Source organism: Juglans microcarpa x Juglans regia, chromosome 1S (genome assembly GCF_004785595.1).
Source record: "Juglans microcarpa x Juglans regia isolate MS1-56 chromosome 1S, Jm3101_v1.0, whole genome shotgun sequence".
In the NCBI taxonomy this organism is placed as follows: Eukaryota; Viridiplantae; Streptophyta; class Magnoliopsida; order Fagales; family Juglandaceae; genus Juglans; species Juglans microcarpa x Juglans regia.
The window spans coordinates 22,985,158-23,004,258 of record NC_054595.1 but is presented as its reverse complement, the minus strand read 5'-3'; the positions used below and the strand labels follow the sequence as shown (position 1 = coordinate 23,004,258).

The window sequence follows — 19,101 nt, the reverse complement described above, 5'->3', positions numbered from 1 at the left end:
TCTGGTGACAAACTAGGTACCGGACTTGAGGCCGACGGAGCAACGACGGTTTGGTTTATGCTAGATGGGGGCTGATCGAGAATGGAGGGCTGGGTCTTGGGTCTCGAGTTGCGGCCAGGGGGATAACCCACGAGGGTCCAACAACGATCTCGGGTGTGTCCGTCTTTGCCGCAAATCGTGCACTTGAAGGGGGGTTTTGGGCGCCCACCAGATCGGACTGCCATGGCCATGGTTTCCGATGAAGATGGTCAAATGTTGAGCAGCCTTTGTTGCTCTTCTTGAAACAAAATAAAGAAGACTTTGCTTATGGGTGGGAGTGAATCCATGGCCAAGATTTGAGTGTGGAGGGAGGCGAAGGAATCATTGAGGCCGAGGAGGAACTGGAACACCTGTTCATCATCGGCTTGCTGTTGTAAAGCTTTGAGGTCAGTGCTCTGTTGGAGATAACCAAGTTCATCCCGAATTTGTTTGATTTGGTTGTAGTAATCATGGACTGAATTTGTGGTTTGGTGTAGGGAAGAGAGAGTTCGTTTGAGTTGGTAAATTCTGGCATTATTGCCATGACAAAACCGAGAGGAAATATCAACCCAAACATCACGTGCGTTGGTATGATATTCAAGGGAATTGGCAAGAGAGGGGCTGGTAGAATTGAGGATCCAGGTAAGAACCATATCCTTCGTTTGGTTCCATTGGGTGTATTCGGGTGTGTTAGGTTCATGAGGTTTGAGGGTACCATCAACAAAAATAAGTTTGTTTTTGGCATTGAGGGCTCGGGTCATGGCTTTTTGCCATTTGGGATATTTGTCGCTGGTTAGAAGTCCATTGACAAGGGTTAAGCTTGGTGAATCTAAGGGATAGAAGATAAAGGGAAGGGAGGGTAGTGTTGGATGATTCAGCCTTGGCATTGCAAGACCTTGTTCTAGCCTGATACCATGTTAAGAGAGAAAGGAGACGTGTTTGAATAATACTGTATATTACTTTTGTATTATGCTTTACAAAATATATAAGTGTACAATGAAACTAATTATAGAAATTTACATATAAGGAAAAGATGATATTGTAATAGATGCCTAAAACTATGCCTAAAAATAAGAAATTCCTGATTTTGTGTAATTCATAATTATGATTCTATCAACAATTAGTTTTTAAACTTAGAATTAAAATTACAATTATTTTATAAATTGTTTTTCTCATTTTCTTGTCATCCCATTCTTTGCTCATACAAAGAAATACGAGGAATTTGTTGTCAAGCCTGAAACTTTTGTATCACGAGAGAGTTGAAAGTTGAGTGCAAACTTTCATTCCCAATGATCTTAAACCTCTTCTTTAAAAATAAAAATAATCTTAAACCTCAACTTGAACAAAAAAAAAAAAATCCCAAAACGACTGTAGCTTTCGAGAGATATCCACCTTTGGACCTTTATGGGCATGCACTTGTGCAAGCAGATGCTAGCGGCAGCCAAAAGCATATGCTTCTCTCTAAATTTCTCAAAATTTTATCTTCCGTATACATAATTATTTTTACGTATTTTTTAACATCAAAATAATAATTTTATATTTAAAAAAATAACGTGATTAATCACAATAATAATAAAAAATTATTTACATCAATCTACTGTTAATTGTACCACTGCACATCTAATGTATTGAATAAAAAAAAAATTATATAAAATATACGAAGAGTGTGACTAATATATAACCGGGCTCGTAATAAAATGTATAAAAAAAATATGACTGTATGTAAATTTTTTGTTTACCCGATTATAATTTTTATTTTACGATTTATTTTATTCTTTTCCCCGGTTCTTGTTTAGGCAAGCCGTTTTGAGCCACCTTGTAAAACCTCCTGTTATCTTTCCTTCTCAGGGGCGACATCTTCGAAGCTCGAAGCACTTCGATATCTCCGCCATTCTCTCTCTCTCTTTAAAGCTTCGCTCTTTCAGTTCTCCTCCTCACTTTTGGGGCCTCGATTCCTTCTCTTACCCTCTCTCCGTTCGTCTCAAAAGCCGCCAATTTCCATTCACCGGGGACAATCCCGGTCACCATGTCACAGTCTCTACACCTCTTCACCCCATCCACTCGGTCACCAAACCTCGCTTCTTCCCCTTCGAAACAATTTTATCCCTACCAGAAACCCTCCTTTCCCATTCTAACTCGCCGGTTCCCTCTCACCACCGTTAAGCTCTCCATCAGAGCCTCGTCCTCCTCCGATCTCGACCCCACCTCCTCCCAAGTCGTACTAGCATCCGATAATGGTAAAGGCGTCGTTGGAGGTGTTTTATCCCCCGCGATGCAGCCTCCGCCGTCGCAGGATTCGGGCTCCATCGAGGTGGACGCGGTGACGGAGGCGGAGCTGAAGGAGAACGGGTTCCGAAGCACACGCCGGACGAAGCTGGTGTGCACAATCGGCCCTGCCACGTCCGGTTTCGACCAGCTTGAGGCCCTGGCCGTCGGCGGCATGAATGTGGCGCGCATCAACATGTGCCACGGCACCCGAGAGTGGCACCGCGATGTCATCGAGCGCGTCAGGAGGCTCAACGAAGAGAAGGGCTACGCCGTCGCTATTATGATGGACACAGAGGGCAGTGAGATTCACATGGGTGATCTCGGAGGCGCTTCTTCCGCCAAAGCCGAGGTGAAGTTTTATTATTTTCATCATTATCATTTTTAAGTTCTAAATTCTATAAATCATGGTGGAAGATAGACACGGAGTTTCTTGGGGAGCCTTTAATTTAACATATTTAACACCATCTTAAGCCCAAAGCACGTTGTGATTGGTTATTCAATATTTGCAGGACGGTGAGATCTGGACCTTTAGTGTCAGAGCCTTCGATTCAGCTCTCCCCGCACGCACCGTCAATGTGAACTATGATGGCTTTGCCGAAGGTTATTATCACTAAGAAATATATATCTTTTGATTCAATAACCATGCTGTTTGATTTATGAGAAATGATGATCATACTATGATTTTATTATATTGGGAACGTGTTAATTAATTAATTTAGCCAATTTTCAACTGAATTCTAATATGACATACAGACGTGAAAGTGGGGGATGAGCTTCTTGTGGATGGTGGAATGGTGAGGTTTGAGGTTATAGAGATAATTGGTCCAGATGTCAAGTGCCGATGCACCGATCCTGGACTGATGCTGCCTCGGGCTAATTTAACTTTCTGGAGAGATGGGAGTCTGGTGCGAGAACGGAATGCTATGCTTCCTACAATTTCTTCTAAGGTTGGTGCCTAAAACCTTGGGCCTTCAATTCTTAAGTTCAATCCGTGAATATAGGTTGATAGTAGCATAATACATCTAATGTTTGATTTATGTGGTAGAGTAAACTAAATATGGACAACATGTCAATTGACTTGCTGAATTATTGAACCGGAATGCTTTTCTCTGTGTTTTTCTCCTTTTTTGGGGTGATATTCAATATGTCAATGCTTTGAACACCATATATCAATACAAGGGATGTCAAAAAATCATATAGTGGCTAGGGGTGGGTAGCAGGGGCCGGGCCCGCCCCGCCTCGCCCCGCATAGAAGACACCTAGCGGGGGTGGGGGCAGGCTAACCCCAGCCCCCACCCCGCTCCCTGCTCCACACCCCACTTATATATTTATTATTTATATTTACATATATTTATATTTTACAAATTGTATATATATAAATATATATTACAATTACTTATAAAAAATATATATATTACAATTTGTTAGACTTGTTCACAAGAGTGTTAAACTTGTGAACAAGTTTAACAAATTTAAAAATTGATAACATAGTTTTTATGTTATCAGTTTTTTAATTATTGTTATATATTTTAATTTTAATTTACAATTTAAATTATATAATAATTTGGGTTTAATATTTTTGGACCCATAAATAATTTTTAGGCTGGATGTCCGCCCCCTCCCCCCGGCACTGGGGCGGGGTGTGGGGGTGGAAATACCACCTTCCGCATATGCGGGGAAGGGGTGACCCCGCCCCCACATATGCGGGTATCACCCCTAATAGTGGCACTGACCGTTAACAAGGATTCGCAGTCAAGTATCTGTCATGTGAGTTGGTCCCTCACAAGACTTGTGATACTGAACACTTTTTTTTTTTTTTTTTTCAGTTTACAAGTTATACTGCCACAATTACCAAGTTTCCCTATTTTAGTTGTAACCCTAACATTGGCATGTATAGGAATTTTTATTCTTTAACCATGTTATATTCAATGTTGGTAAAATTGTGCAAATCCCCAAGCTGGAGGCTCTTTGGTTTGCAAAAGCAAATTGCATTCACAAAAGCACACATTTAAAAGCATTAGACTCCATGTCTTGGATGCTTTGACCTTTAAAAGCACAAAGTAGTCTTGATGAGATGCAAGACACGGGGTTTTTATGCTTTGCATGAATTCATTTCAAAATGTCCACGCACATTCCACACTCACATACAAACTAGGAAAGACCACTTCAGGGGATGTATGGCACTGCCCATGTTTTTTTCTTCAGAAACTGGAGATGCATGTTCTGTTCTGTTTTGTATCGATGACTACCACTATCTGTTTTATGGAAAACAAGAACATGTTCACTTAGGACAAGGAAAATAACTTGTGCTGGCCTAGGCCATGCAAGCCTCATGCAGTCCTCTTAGAAAAAAAAGTGGATCCCATGATGAAAAAGTTATATGAAGGCATTTTTTCATGGTGGGGTCCATTATTTTCTAAAGGGACTGTACGAGGCCTACATGCCCTAGGCTTGTACCTAGCATTCCTCGACAAGGACAAACATTTTTTCCTGGTAAGTGTGCACATTTATGTTTCTGTGGAATGTTTTTTCACATTTTTATTTGTTTCTAAATTGATCACCTTTATGCCAGATTACAATAGTCTGGAAAGCATTGTTCTCCATTTCACTTATCAAAAAAACATTGTTCTCCATTTAAAAATAGTGGTTTTATCTTATGCTCAAGCTTTTTATGTATACAGGATTGGTTGGATATTGATTTTGGGATTGCAGAGGGGGTTGATTTTATTGCCATATCTTTTGTCAAGTCTGCTGAAGTGATTAATCATCTTAAAAGTTATATTGCTGCAAGGGCTCGTGATGGGTAAGCACATTGGTTTCTATGTATAGTATTTTTTACTCAATCATTATAAGTAATCATGAAAACTGTCCATGCTTCCCTTTTCGACTCTCTTGTAACCCCAGTTTTGGGTTAGCAATGAGTTCATTGTTGGTTCTCATATTATTAAATAGAAAAATGCAACACTTTTATTTAGATGTATGAAGATTAATACTGCAATTTGCAACTCAGATGCAAGTTAGTTAGATGAATATTGCTCCTTTCTCTTCATGTATTGTATTCTATTAGTTGCCTTTATTTCTACAACAATCACGATATTTTATTAATTGCCCTATTCAGGCGGAGGAATACCATAATACTAACAAAAGCCTTGGGGCAACAAAAAATCCCAAAACCAAGGCTTTAAACAATTCAAGAACATCCTAAGTAAATTCCTATATAGTATACAAACAAGTAAAGGCAAGTAAAATTGTACAAAAGCCTACTGGCCTCCAAGAAACGGAAGGCCTGCTTTATAATAAAGCAACCAATCAATTCCTTTGGGAGTTGAGAGAGATTGGTGAAAATACCATCTACACCAGTAGCACCCAAGTTGACTAGACCATCTGCAAAACCATTGCCTTCCCAATATACATAAATATTTCATTGGCATTTAGACTGAAGAGAAGAGATTTCAGCCAAGAAGTTAGTATCTCTTCCTAAAGGGTGGTGAACGAATGCAAAAACTAGTGAGCAATTGGGAAGTCTTAGCACACCACCACAACCAGCATTACCAGGATTTACCTTTAGAAGCAACATCAACATTTAGCTTCACTGTTCCAAGATCAGGGTGGCAGCCACTTGACAATAATTGGTTTTCTAACTTTAACAACTGAAGGAGAAATGTTAAGTGCATCTAGAACCACAGATGCATCTCTTTTTTCCACCATCCTTGGCTTGAGAAAAGGACTCAATTCACGCAACCATCTGAGTACCTTTATGATGATTAAAACTGAATTTAGGCAGACCAGCATCAAACCATGCATCATTCCTTGCAAGTCATAGTTCCCATAGAATGAGTGATGGGACGAGTTGTGCTAGAAGTTTAACTTGATCATAACCAGCAAAGAATGTCCACCAAGAAACAACCCTGTCCCTCCTGCCATGAGATATCATACTCCCTACACCAAAGATAGTAGAGAAATGGTTCCAAACCTGAGCAGCTACAGGAGTCTCATAAAAAAAACATGACTAATAGTCTCCACGGATATTGTTAATATTAATGCTGACTAGGTATATTCTATTTGATAATGCAGTGACATAGCTGTTATTGCGAAGATAGAGAGTATTGACTCACTGAAGAACTTGGAAGAGATCATTCAAGCATCAGATGGAGCTATGGTAGCGAGAGGAGATTTGGGTGCTCAGATACCTCTGGAGCAGGTCCCCGCAGCCCAACAAAAGATAGTTCAAGTGTGCAGGCAGTTGAATAAGCCAGTCATTGTTGCCTCTCAGCTACTTGAATCTATGATTGAATATCCTACACCCACCAGAGCTGAAGTTGCTGATGTTTCTGAAGCAGTTAGGCAGCGAGCAGATGCTTTGATGTTATCTGGTGAGTCGGCCATGGGCCAGTACCCAGAGAAGGCATTGGCTGTTCTGAGAAGTGTCAGTCTGAGAATTGAGAGGTGGTGGAGGGAGGAGAAACGGCATGAAGTTATGGAACTCCCTGATATTGGAACTTCCTTTTCAGACAATATTTCAGAAGAGATCTGTAATTCTGCTGCCAAGATGGGTAAGCATTCTATATTGATAAGCATTCTCTATATTTCTGTTTATGGATCTGGGAAATTAATTTTGTTCACAAATGTTCTATCCTTAGTCCCTTGTGTATATGTGCATCTTACAATTACAATTGTGATTTGAAAATGCAGTTTATTAGCTGTTATTATTTCCTCTTTCAAATTCCTTACTTGTTTATTTTGCATTTTCAAGATATGTCCTCAAATTGCGGCTGTAAAGTATGTGGGGCTAATGTCATCTAAAACAAAACTGATTTCATTTTCGTTAAATACCAAAGTATCCCCCTTTCCCCTGGGCTTGTGACCCGACAGTGGCTCCATTGCTTTGGGGGGGTACTGGTCCTGCCTTACCTATCACTTTGCCCTTGGTCAATCCTCTGACAATTGTTGCTAGTTATTTGTTAAATTTTCTGGGCTTATATGGGTTGCATTTTGCAGCTAATAATTTGGAGGTGGATGCACTTTTTGTCTATACAAAGACAGGCCACATGGCATCTCTCCTCTCACGATGTCGACCTGACTGCCCTATCTTTGCTTTTACTGCCACAACATCCGTGCGGAGGCGTTTGAACCTACAGTGGGGCCTGATACCTTTTCGTCTGAGCTTCTCTGATGATATGGAAAGCAACCTTAATAAAACATTCTCATTGCTCAAGGCCAGGAATTTAATCAAATCAGGTGACCTTGTCATTGCCGTCTCAGACATGTTACAGTCTATCCAAGTTATGAATGTTCCTTGAAGACAACATTTAGTTTGCAAGGGTAGATCCTTTCTTCCAGATGGTACTACCTGTCTCAACTGTTATATCCTTTGCCATGGTTCCACAATCTAGTAGGCCATAGGAAGAAAAGAGTGAGTAATCATGAATCAGTCCTCTCTTCCCTCCCACTTGCCCCTGGATCGCTTCCGGTTGCCGCAACTATAGATTCAGTAGAATCTGATTAGTTTTATCAGTTTATGCTACTTGAGCTTTTCTGGTCTGTCTTGCATGAGTTCACTATGGTAACCTATGATAGTTTTGTATGGTTATGTTTCCTCAATTCACCTTTGTATGGCAGAGATATATCCCCTAAACCTTTCATTTTTCAGCTTTGTGTTTGTGTTAACAAGGTAGTATTTGTATTCAGCTTGATATTTTTTTTTATGTTTCAACAAAAAAGGTTTGGAATATGAATCAAGCATCTTTAAAGTAATGGAAGGTTTTGGAGCTACTTTACAGTACCACAGGGTAGCTGTTAATTCATTCTCATTGATATTAATTTAACCATCTTGTGGATATTTTAAGGTAGTTCAGATGTGGATTTTAGTCCTGAGATTAGGATCTCCTGCAAGGGATGACATACCCATGTGTTTTTCAAAATACAGTAGAATTGGATCCACCTTAGGGCTATAGTAAGTTCCTAAGCAAATATGGAAAATCATTACTCAATGAGTTGACTAACTATTTATATATTTTGGATCATACTAAATTACATAAATTTATATATTTTTTTAGACTTCAATGTTTCTCTTCAAAATTATAATTTGCTTGTCCTTTGGCACATTAAAATTCAGTTAATTGCTCCATAAGTTTACGTGACTATATAATATAAATCTAATTACGATTTTTTTTTTTAATTTCAAAATTAGGTTTATTTCAAATCGGTAGCGTTTCTTGCTGTCGTCATAGCTTTAAGGCCTTTTTGTGCGGGTCAGGATCTACTAAGTAGTTTTTGGGCCTTCCACAGGCCTTGCTACTAATGGCCTTTTTATTATAAGACATTCGTTTAGAAGCAAATTCCTAAGGCCTTTTTCGCATCCAGAAAATTATACTCTTGAAGAGTTTAGAAACAAACTGATATAATTTGTATTGCAAGAGTTGTCAAATAGAATCTGGAACATTTCCGAGAAAGGAAAAAAAAATATATGCGTAAAATCAGTTTAATCTAAGATTAATGAATCTACTTTTTTACTTTTTACAGATCTATATTTGTCCAATTCTCATTATCATCTTAGGATGATGTAATATTAAATGATCGGATATTATTTATTATATTTTATTTATAAATCTATCATTTAATACATCATAAAATGTTAAAAAAAAAAAAGATAATTAATAGATTTTTTCTATTTGTATTCACACCTTTTTACCGCTTCAGACTTCGAAAGTAAGAAAGGATCACCACAGAGAGAGAGAGAGAGAGAGCTACGCTACCGCATGACAAAGGTGCAGGCAGCAGTGTCTCAGGTGGGCAGGAGAACACCACTACGAGATGCCAATAAAAAAGCCTACGAGGAGCTGCTCAACCTTTTTCCACTTTTTATCTGCAAAGCTCCTATTGTATGATTACTTATTTTGTTCCTTCCTCCTTGTTGTTTTCCCTGTCCTTTTCTTTTTAATATTCGCCTGCATCTAAGACCACTCCTCACCGATTATGTAAAACCCTTATTTCTGTATAATTGTATGAAAGTAGCGTCCAAAGGATTTAGTTTTACTTCATTTCAACCCCTTTTCACATTCCATCTGTTTATTTCGTGCTTCCCTTTCTCACAGTATATTTTTCAGATTTTTATTTTTCTTTCCTTGGGTAAATATTATTTCCCTTCAATTACTGCAAGTCCAATATTTCATTTCAATTACTATGCCTTCTCTATTCTTTTTTAGAGAGTTTTATAGAGACAAATATAATTTTTTTTTTTATGAATTAATTTATATTTTAGTTTAACTTATAAATTTAGATTAATTTAAAATAAAATATAATTATATGACATTGTATATGAAGAGATATTGTAAATATCAAAATATATGAGGATATTATTACTATTTAAAGAAAATATTTGAAATGAATAAAAAAGATTAAAAAGTATAATATTTAAATAATATGAAAAAATAGATAAATTGATATATAAAAGTCAATATATAAAATAAAAAAATAAATTTTATGATGTATTTTAAAGAATGCGATCCATTTGGAGTGCTTTAAGAAAGTTAAAATCAAATTATAAACACTCCCTTATTATCCTTTTAAATTGAAATAAATAAATAAATAAATAAATCAAAAGTTTTAAAATTATATTTGGATGTTAAATTGAGTTGGATTAAGTTGAGTTAAGATGATAAAATATTATTAGAATATTATTTTTTAATATTATTATTATTTTAAGATTTAAAAAAAATTGAATTATTTATTATATTTTATATTAAAATTTAAAAAAATTATAATAATAAATTGAAATAAATTTAAAATGAAAAGGAAATAAGTAGAAATCAATGAACTCTCTCACCGATCTCATTATTTGGATTTTTGGGAAATGGTCTAACTGGATTGGATAGGTGTCGGTGAGAGAACAATGACTCAAAACCACACACTTCTGGGTCCTCCTCCTGCTTACCCTGCTTTCTTCACGGTGCAAGCTGGAGGTGTGCTCAAACCCAATTACCTATCCCGCCTATCCCGAAATTTAGGTGGGGACAACTGGTGCTGCCCAATTGCTAATGCAACTTGGAAAAGGCTCTGAATGCGACAAGAGAGCCTACACCTGCTACCCTTGCAATCAAAGCCGAGTTAATCCCCCTTGTACCATCAAAGGTTAGTACTTGTACTGGAATTAAGTCTCCTTGAGTATGACATTTTGGAGCTGCAGATTGCAAATTTCAAATTTTCATAACAGAGTTTGAGATATAAAAAAGAGAATTATCTTCTATTCAATAAAATCTGGTTGAGGGGAGATCATATTTCTAGATCATAAATTGACCATTCAATGTGTTAATCTCCCTTTTTATGTCTTTTTATTTTATTTTATTTGATGATTTTGCTTTCAGTTCACCTGATTTCTTATTTGCTTCATATGGGTAGTTCTGTAATCAATCAAAATATGTGATGAGTTTGTATATTTAAGAAATGTTTGATTGTATATTTAAGAAATGTTTGATTGTATATTTAAGAAATGTTTTAGTCTTGAAAAGATTACATAAAAATAAACACATAAATTGACACGATTTAATATAAGAGAAATACTCTAGCACAAAATGATTATATAAAAGTAATCTCACAAATTAATGTAGTTTGTTGTGATTTATCATATTGTAAAGTTATTTTTATTATAAAGTAGATCTGACAGATTATATTAAATTATGTCAGTTTGTGAAATTACTTTTATGTAATTTTTTTATAATTATAGTACTACTCATACGTTAAATTGTAAGTTATTTTTATTATAAAATCATGGTGTTATATTACTTCTCTTGCTTATACTCTCACCAGTTGCCAGTTGGGACCAAAATCATCATGTGTCTATTCTCGAAACCCACGGCTGACCCAGTGGTTCATTGATCCGGACTCCTTCAACCCACATATTTTAGAAATCTTATTCAATTATCTCCATGAAACAGCTCATTATGCAATTAAATATTTCAAATAAGAGATCATCATGAAACACTTGATCATGCAATTATATTAATACAATGACCCTAAACCTCATTTCTCAAGGAAATGAGAGAGAGAGAGAGAGAGAGAGAGAGAGAAGGTTAGAGTCCTGTCGTGTTTTCTGGTTTTGACGCACAGAAGCAAACACAAAACAAGAATACAACCAGTAGAGTCTCCAAGAGTGGGTTGTGGTGTTAGAGGGACAGAGACAAAGCCATCATTTCATTTTGTAGCTTTTCTTGTCAAATAACTTTAAGTCCTCATCAGCCATCATCTCCCATGTAATAAAATTGAAAAATCAACAGTTCAGACACCAACTTTGTTGTAATTGTTGTAAACACGCAGGTAATAGCTCTCTCATTATCATTACTCTTTCTTTTGGGTCTGAAAATATTTCTTACTTGAGAGATTCTCCATGAAGCAGCTCTTCATCATGGATCATAGTCGAAAGTTGCTTCCTACATAGATTTACTTTAAGAACTAAAATTATCAAGAGTCCAAAGTTGCTTTATAATAAGATCATAGCTGTTTCCTTGTCTTTTCCTTGCCATATTATTCATCAATTAACCTTTAATTTCCTTTTCCGAAACAAACAAATAATCATCAATTAAGGGGGACAAGTACTTCAACAAGATTTCAATCCGTAAGTAAATGGATGCCACATGATTCATGTCGCATCGTCTCACATGGGTGAAGAAGTTACAATCAATTAATTAACTCATCACCCACTGGTAGTTAATCTTCTTAATTAACCACCCAATCAAAAATTTTTTAAATGAAAATTTTACGTATGTTTGTCAAAAAGTGAAAAAAGTAAAAATACAAAAAAAATATCTCTTCTCTCTATTTACAATTTCTTAAAGTACTCATCTTAAACTCTTGATCTTAAAGTGTAGAGTTATTTTAGAAAACTCTAGTAGCCTCCTTAACGACGTAGAGATGCAATCACAATAATTTAACGCGGGTTATAAGACGAGTAAAGATCCAGACTTGTGAGACTTACGCTTCTCTTGACATAATTCAAATTAATCTTATTATTCACAATCCAAAGACTAGACTTGTCAAAACACCGATTATGATACAGTTAGACACACTAAAAGTATCATGGCCAATTTATTTAGAGAAAATTTTATTTTTTTGCACCCGAGTTACCAAAAACTAATGTATATTTTGCATTCTAATTCAATTATGGCTGTTGAGATAAATGAAAAATAGATAACACAGTATGTTAGATCTTAGCGGAGGTTGCAAAGTACAAAACTCTTAATAATTTGAGGGTATAAAGGATAACTATATATGCCTATTATTCATGACAATATATAATAATAAAGAAGAGCAGAAAGATGATCTTTGAGGCCCTATTAATGTGGTTGAAGAATATAAGCATTATTAACAAGGCAAGCAAAGCATAGAAGATAGGCACGAAAGAAAATAAACATGTCAATCACTTCATGTGGGACTTACGGGACCTAGTGGAGTATTATTATATATAGGTCAGTATACAACTTATTTTATTACTATTTACATAGAGATAATAAGGTTAGATTTAGATACACAAGATTTGTTCATTTCAGATCATTTTATCATTATATTTTATAAAATTTTTATAAAAAATAATTTAAATTTTACAAATTTTAAAATAAAAATTATATTAAAAAATTATATCTATTACTATTTATTGTCTATCAAATCCAACCTGACTGTCCAGACGAGCGGTAAGATAAACAGATTAGTGGAGATCATATTTCAAAGTGAGACCCACGAAAGGGATTGGCTTTGTTGTCGAGATGGCCTGAGAGGGGTAGAGGATGATTATGATGATGATCATAACCCATGCATAACAGCAACTGCTGCAGTTGGTTCTCCAAATCCCAAAAAAAAAAAAAGGTACTGCTCTGATAAGATTTTCACACGTTAAGAACCATCACAACTGGAGAGGAGGGTCTCCCATGGATTTTGACCCCTCATATCCAACAAACACGCTCATTTATAAACCTCCATCAAGTGTACTACTGACTTCCATGGAAAATGACGCTCAACTACTTTACCCTCCTGCCCATCTGTTCCATCTTGCAGTCTCTTCTTTGCCAAATTCAAAGAATCTGGATCTCGAATTGTATTCTATTATTTGTTTTTTTTTTCGTTTTTACCGCATTCGCTGTGTTGAAACTTTGGTTCTCTCTTTGTCTTCTTCTTTCTTATATCTCTGATTCTCAATTTTTTTTTAAAATTTGCTATTTATTATCGTCCATTTTACGTCTAATAAAAAAAATATTTTATATTTTATATACAAATATATATATATATATATATGTATATTAGTGTGAAAATAAATAATGACTGATATATAATATTTTTCATAAATTTAACGCTATTTTGATTAAATTCTTTCTTTCTTTCTCTATTCCATGGGGGGCTCTAATGGATTTGGTTCGCACTTTACTATGTTTAGCATAAATTAATGAAGATATAGGAATCGTTTAGGTGGAGAAGAGGGGAACGTTAAATACAATCTCCATACCTAAGGGTTGTTTGGCTTAATACTATAATTATTTTTCATACAGACGGAGGGAAGTAAAATTAAATTGATTCGTAATATTTTGAATTGCTTTATCAACCTTCTCCATGAATGCCCCTTTCTTAGTACCAAATTAATCGAGAAAACTTGGAAATAAGATAAATTAATTGATTCCATTTTCTAACCCTTTTTCTTCTTTATTAACTATAATAGGGTGTTTGTTGGATTGTTCATCTGTCCTCTTTTACATTTTATATTATTAAGAAAAAAGATATTTACAACTATAAATTATACAATCGTCGTAATCGTTTTGAAAAAAATAAATAAAATATAAAAATTATATAAAAAAAATTAATTTTTTAATAATAATTTTCACTCTTTTTTAAAACGATCACGTAACGTTTATTTACTTTATAATTATATATAGAATTACTCTATTATTAATATGTCATTTACTTGAAAAAAATAATAATAATAAAGTAGTCAATGACAGACTGCAGAAAGAATCTGCACGTGTACTGTGCTTAAACTTCGTATATGACTAATATGAGTTAGTAATTGGAAGTTGTCCATCTATGAACCATTTAAAATTCTGAAAAAAATAATAATAAACGTGGACAGAAAAGTGAACTTGATATAATTGGACTGTTTGGCTCGTGGGAAAAAAGTTGGGTCAAGTATGGATTTGGAGGAAATGAGTGTCTTCAAGTACAGGCAATTGAGATTAGAGGATTAGGGGTTTAGGAATTCTGAACGGCTCATTTGGGATAATAGATATGACCTAACATGATTATTTTAAGATGTTTAGATAGTGAGTTGAGTTGAGATGAAAGTTGAATAAAATATTATTAGAATGTTATTTTTTTAATATTATTATTATTGTGAAATTTGAAAAAATTAAATTATTTATTATATTTTGTGTGTAAATTTAAAAAAATTATAATGATGAGATGAGATTAAACACTTTTTATATCCAAATAGAACCTAAGTCTTTCACCGAACAAGAAAATTATTTTCGAAAATGATTGATGTGTTAAAGTCCATGCATTCGTTTTAAGAAAGGTAAGAGAAATTTGAGACTTATATAAAAATAAAATAAACTTTTTTACGTTGAACTTTATATTTTTTAAAGAGAGTATAGTAGATTTATATATTTTAAAATTATATCTAATATTATTCAATTCTTTTATTCTACAACTTCTCTTCACGTGAATGGCGTGAAAAGGAAAAAAAAAAAAAAGCAATTCATTGTAAATTTAAAGCACCTGAGTCTCCAAAAGCTAATAACAAACCCATGGTCCCAAAACCTTTAAATTGGGAATGATTAGTTTTTTTATAAAAAAGAAAAAAAGGAAATGTAAAGATTTCAATAGGCATCATAGAAAGAAGTCCACTAAAGTGGGCATCAGTTGTCTTGCCACACTGAAGTTATAACAATGAAATATAATAAACCCAACAGAAAAGTGACAAATTACTAACCTGTTGGAACATCATTGTTGTGCAGCTTTGGCTTTTCATCGTCCAAAGCACAAAAGTAGAAAAGGATACCTCCTAAATTTTGATACATGGAAAATTTTAATATATATTATCCTGGCACTAAGGCCTCGGTGTTTGTGAAAAGTATATGCTCATATTTGAAAATTAGGATTGTTGATTTTGTAAAGTCTATTATACTGCTCTATTATGATTGTTCAATTTAATTGCTAGTCAATATTTTTTTTATTTAATGATTAAAGAAGTGATTTTAAATATATTGATATATTTTTTTATTTTTTAAAAATATTTAAATGTATTACAAAAATGTAAAAAAAAAAATTACTAGACGGCACGTCCAGTGGTAAGAGTGAGACGACATAATAATCCCATTCTTTTTTAAAGTAATTGATACATATTAATACAGACAAAAGAAGGGTATTAAAGATTTTGAACTTGAGAGAGACGAAATTTGTAGAGAAGACATACAGTTATAAAAAAATTTTATAAAAATAAATTTATAAATTAATACGGTTTCTTATGATATATTAAATTTATTTTCTAATAAAAATAATTTACCACGTCAAATCATTTATAAAGCATTTTTCAAACTTTGATTATCAGTTACTTGGGCGAGAATACAGGCTACATGCTCAATGATGGCTAAAAGCTACATGCTCAATGGGGACAGGGGTAGATTATCACTGATCATACATAATGCTCAGTACCATGGATAGCCAGTGTTACAATCCCAATTACTTTTTAGAGCAGTGACACGTTGCTTTCTTTTTAACAAACATGTTAAAATTACAAACAAGGACCCAAATACCAAGACAAAAATCGCTCCTATATATATATATATATATATATATATGCATATATAACTCAGAAAAGTGCATTAAACTTGGTTTATTCACTGCTAGCTGTTGATAATGTTTTTGCCCGTTTTGTTTTTAATAGGATGACATGTTCTTAGGTACATGTACCCCAAAGTTGGACACAAAATTATAACTTTGGTGTCCTCATTATAAATCCCCAAGGACAATTATAAGACAAGCGTACCAATGACGAGTCCTCATCCACATCATCCTCTCACTGTAAAAATCTTGATTCGACTCTTTTTACCTTAGAAAAAGCAGACCCATTTTCTGTCCATTTCTTTTTTTATTGATTTCAAACCTGGCTGGAACTAACGGTCACTTCTAGCTTTTGACTGGTCATGGTGCCTCTTAAAGTATCAACACTTCATTATTGCAGTATTAAGTTACTAACCAAAGTATTAATAATGTGTGAGGGGTTTTACATAATCATCCTTCGGTATTCTTTTATTTTTTATTTTTGGAGTTTTTGTTTAAAATTTAGGACTTGTAATGGATGAGAGATACATACATCTTCGAGAAATTTTATGTATTTATTTTTTTTTTAAACTCTACAATTAGACTAAAAATCTAAATTCGCAAACTCAGTGCCTATACTCAAATATCAATTTTAAAATAGAAATATTTTAATCACAAATGATTACATAAAAATAATCTTACAAACATGTTAAAAAATAATAATTTTACAAACTGATATGATTTGATTTTGTCATATCGTAAAAATATTACTTTTATATAATTCTTTTGTAGCTGTAACATTCCGTATAACTTTAAATTTAAAAAGGTTGTCATTAAGCTAATTTGTCAAAAATCTTTGAAAAAAAATGCATTTGACCGTTTACAACTGACCTTATTGAATAGACTACACGAACTTTGTCATTTAAACTTGTGGGTTATTTTGCAGACTGATAATTAGTCGATTACGTTATTTAAATCTAAATTGTGGAAATAGGTAGATAAGCATAGACATTTCTGGGTTTTTGGTTGTCTCCTTCGAATTAGATCATCACAAGCAGACAAGAAATTCGAGATGATCTACAACAAACCAAGAATTAAAACTAAAATCTAAAACATAAATTTCCCATTTCTGGGTCAAATAATACTGAGCTAGATTTTTTCATATAAAAATGAAAGAAAAGCAAAGATGGAGACAGAAATAGGTATAAAAGTAAACAGCAAAGCAAAGCCATGTATGTCTGTATTCCAAATTTCCAATAGTCAAATCCATGCCCAATTAAAAGGATGAATTGCTTTAACAAATGGTTCAATATTTAAAGGAATAACAAAATAAAACATCACAATGATGGTTCCAAAAAAGCATAATTTTCTCTCCAAATCGAAACGCCTCTTTGGTTTATATGCTAAAAAGTCGTGGATGTGTTAATCAAACACAGGCTGCAATGGGCCAGTATTGTTTTTTGTCGTATACATGGTGCTAGCAAGAGAAAGCAACACTTGGGTGATATATAATAAATACGACAGTAAGAGAAAGCAACACTTGGGTGATATATAATAAATACGACAGTGTCGTTTTAAAAAACCTCACCATAAAAAAAAAACAATTCTGTTTCTTTTAATCTTCTTGTGTGGCACAAACTTCTTGTTTGTATTCGGAGTTTCATATGCTTTCTGTGTCACGCCTATGACCAAGAATTGGTTGGCCTACATGATTCATGACAGCATTTATTCGGGCAGTAATTATATAAATATACATATATATATATATTATATAACAAAAATGTTATGTACAGTCACTTTTACGTATTTTTTTATGTACTTCATAAATGTGATTGACTACGTATTTTTCTAAACATAAAATAACTGTTTTAATCAATTATATCAATAGAGTGTATAATGGATACACAAAAGTAAACTGTATGTAGTAGAACTTATTATATAATCAATTAAGAATTAAATAAGAAAAATGCTATAACATTCCACAAAAATAAACTTAAAGATAGACATAGTTTTATAATTTAACGTATCAAGACATGTCATTTTGTGAATTTAATTTTATAAAATCTCTTTTGTTAGCCAAATCATTTCTCATTGAATATAAATATAGGAAAATGCACTTTGATATGAAACCACACCTACAGTTTTGTTGAAGTGGGTCGGTGGGGATACATATTTATTTCAAGTTCTTTAATTTGATTCAAATTAACTTAACATTGTGTTGTTTTGTTCCTCCTTTTTCTCAATTTTTTTTTAGTGCTGACCGAATCCTACATAAAACGACCTTAATTTTAATAGTATCCCTTTGTTTAGTCATAGATGTTCTAGAAAATTAAGATTTGTTTCTTGGATTCTTGCAAGTTCACAAAGTTATTTTAGTCAATCGAAATTAAAAAAAAAAACTTTGCAATTATTATTTTTAAAATGATTAGTGAGCTTAATCACGATAATATATAGAGGGAGATTGGAGTTACATTTCCACCAGTTTTGAAGGCAATTGTGCTTGTTATAATTACAACTTGAGCCCATAGAATTGTGCTTACAAAAGGAGAAAAACAAAAAAGCCCATGGATTTGTATAAATCTTCAGAAAAACATCTTTTATTTCATGTACTCACCTCCCTCGTAAGGGTATTGGTATCGGATTGAACAAAGTTACAGTCAAATTTAATTAAAATAACGCACTTTTATTACTTTACCTAATCTATATCAAATAGAAAAATTATACTAATGATTCATACACAATGCACCTATTTTTATTTTTAATCTTTTTATTTTTTTTCCCTTAAACAATTATGTGCTGTAATGATGATAAATAGAAAAACTTAATTAGTTTAACAATAATAATAAAAAATTAAAACAGATGTGATAAGTAGTGTAGGCAGCTGGATAGCAAAGCCCTATCAAATATACTCCACATCTATATTATTAAAATGTCATTTTTCTAATTATTTCTTTAATTAAAATGCTTGAAGATAGGGAGAGAGAGAGAGTGTGTGTCTGTGAGACAATAATAAAGCTATAA

The 19,101-nt window shown here is 33.7% G+C and overlaps 1 protein-coding gene across 1 annotated transcript; it reads left to right on the top strand.

Moving 5' to 3' along the window:
• Positions 1-1,780: 1,780 nt before the first annotated feature.
• On the top strand, positions 1,781-8,040 carry LOC121245854 (pyruvate kinase isozyme A, chloroplastic). Its single transcript, XM_041143743.1, has 6 exons — positions 1,781-2,635; positions 2,796-2,886; positions 3,040-3,233; positions 4,968-5,089; positions 6,361-6,839; positions 7,285-8,040. The coding sequence occupies exons 1-6, from the start codon at positions 2,045-2,047 to the stop codon at positions 7,584-7,586; spliced, it is 1,779 nt and encodes a 592-aa protein (XP_040999677.1). The 5' UTR covers positions 1,781-2,044; the 3' UTR covers positions 7,587-8,040.
• Positions 8,041-19,101: the final 11,061 nt, after the last annotated feature.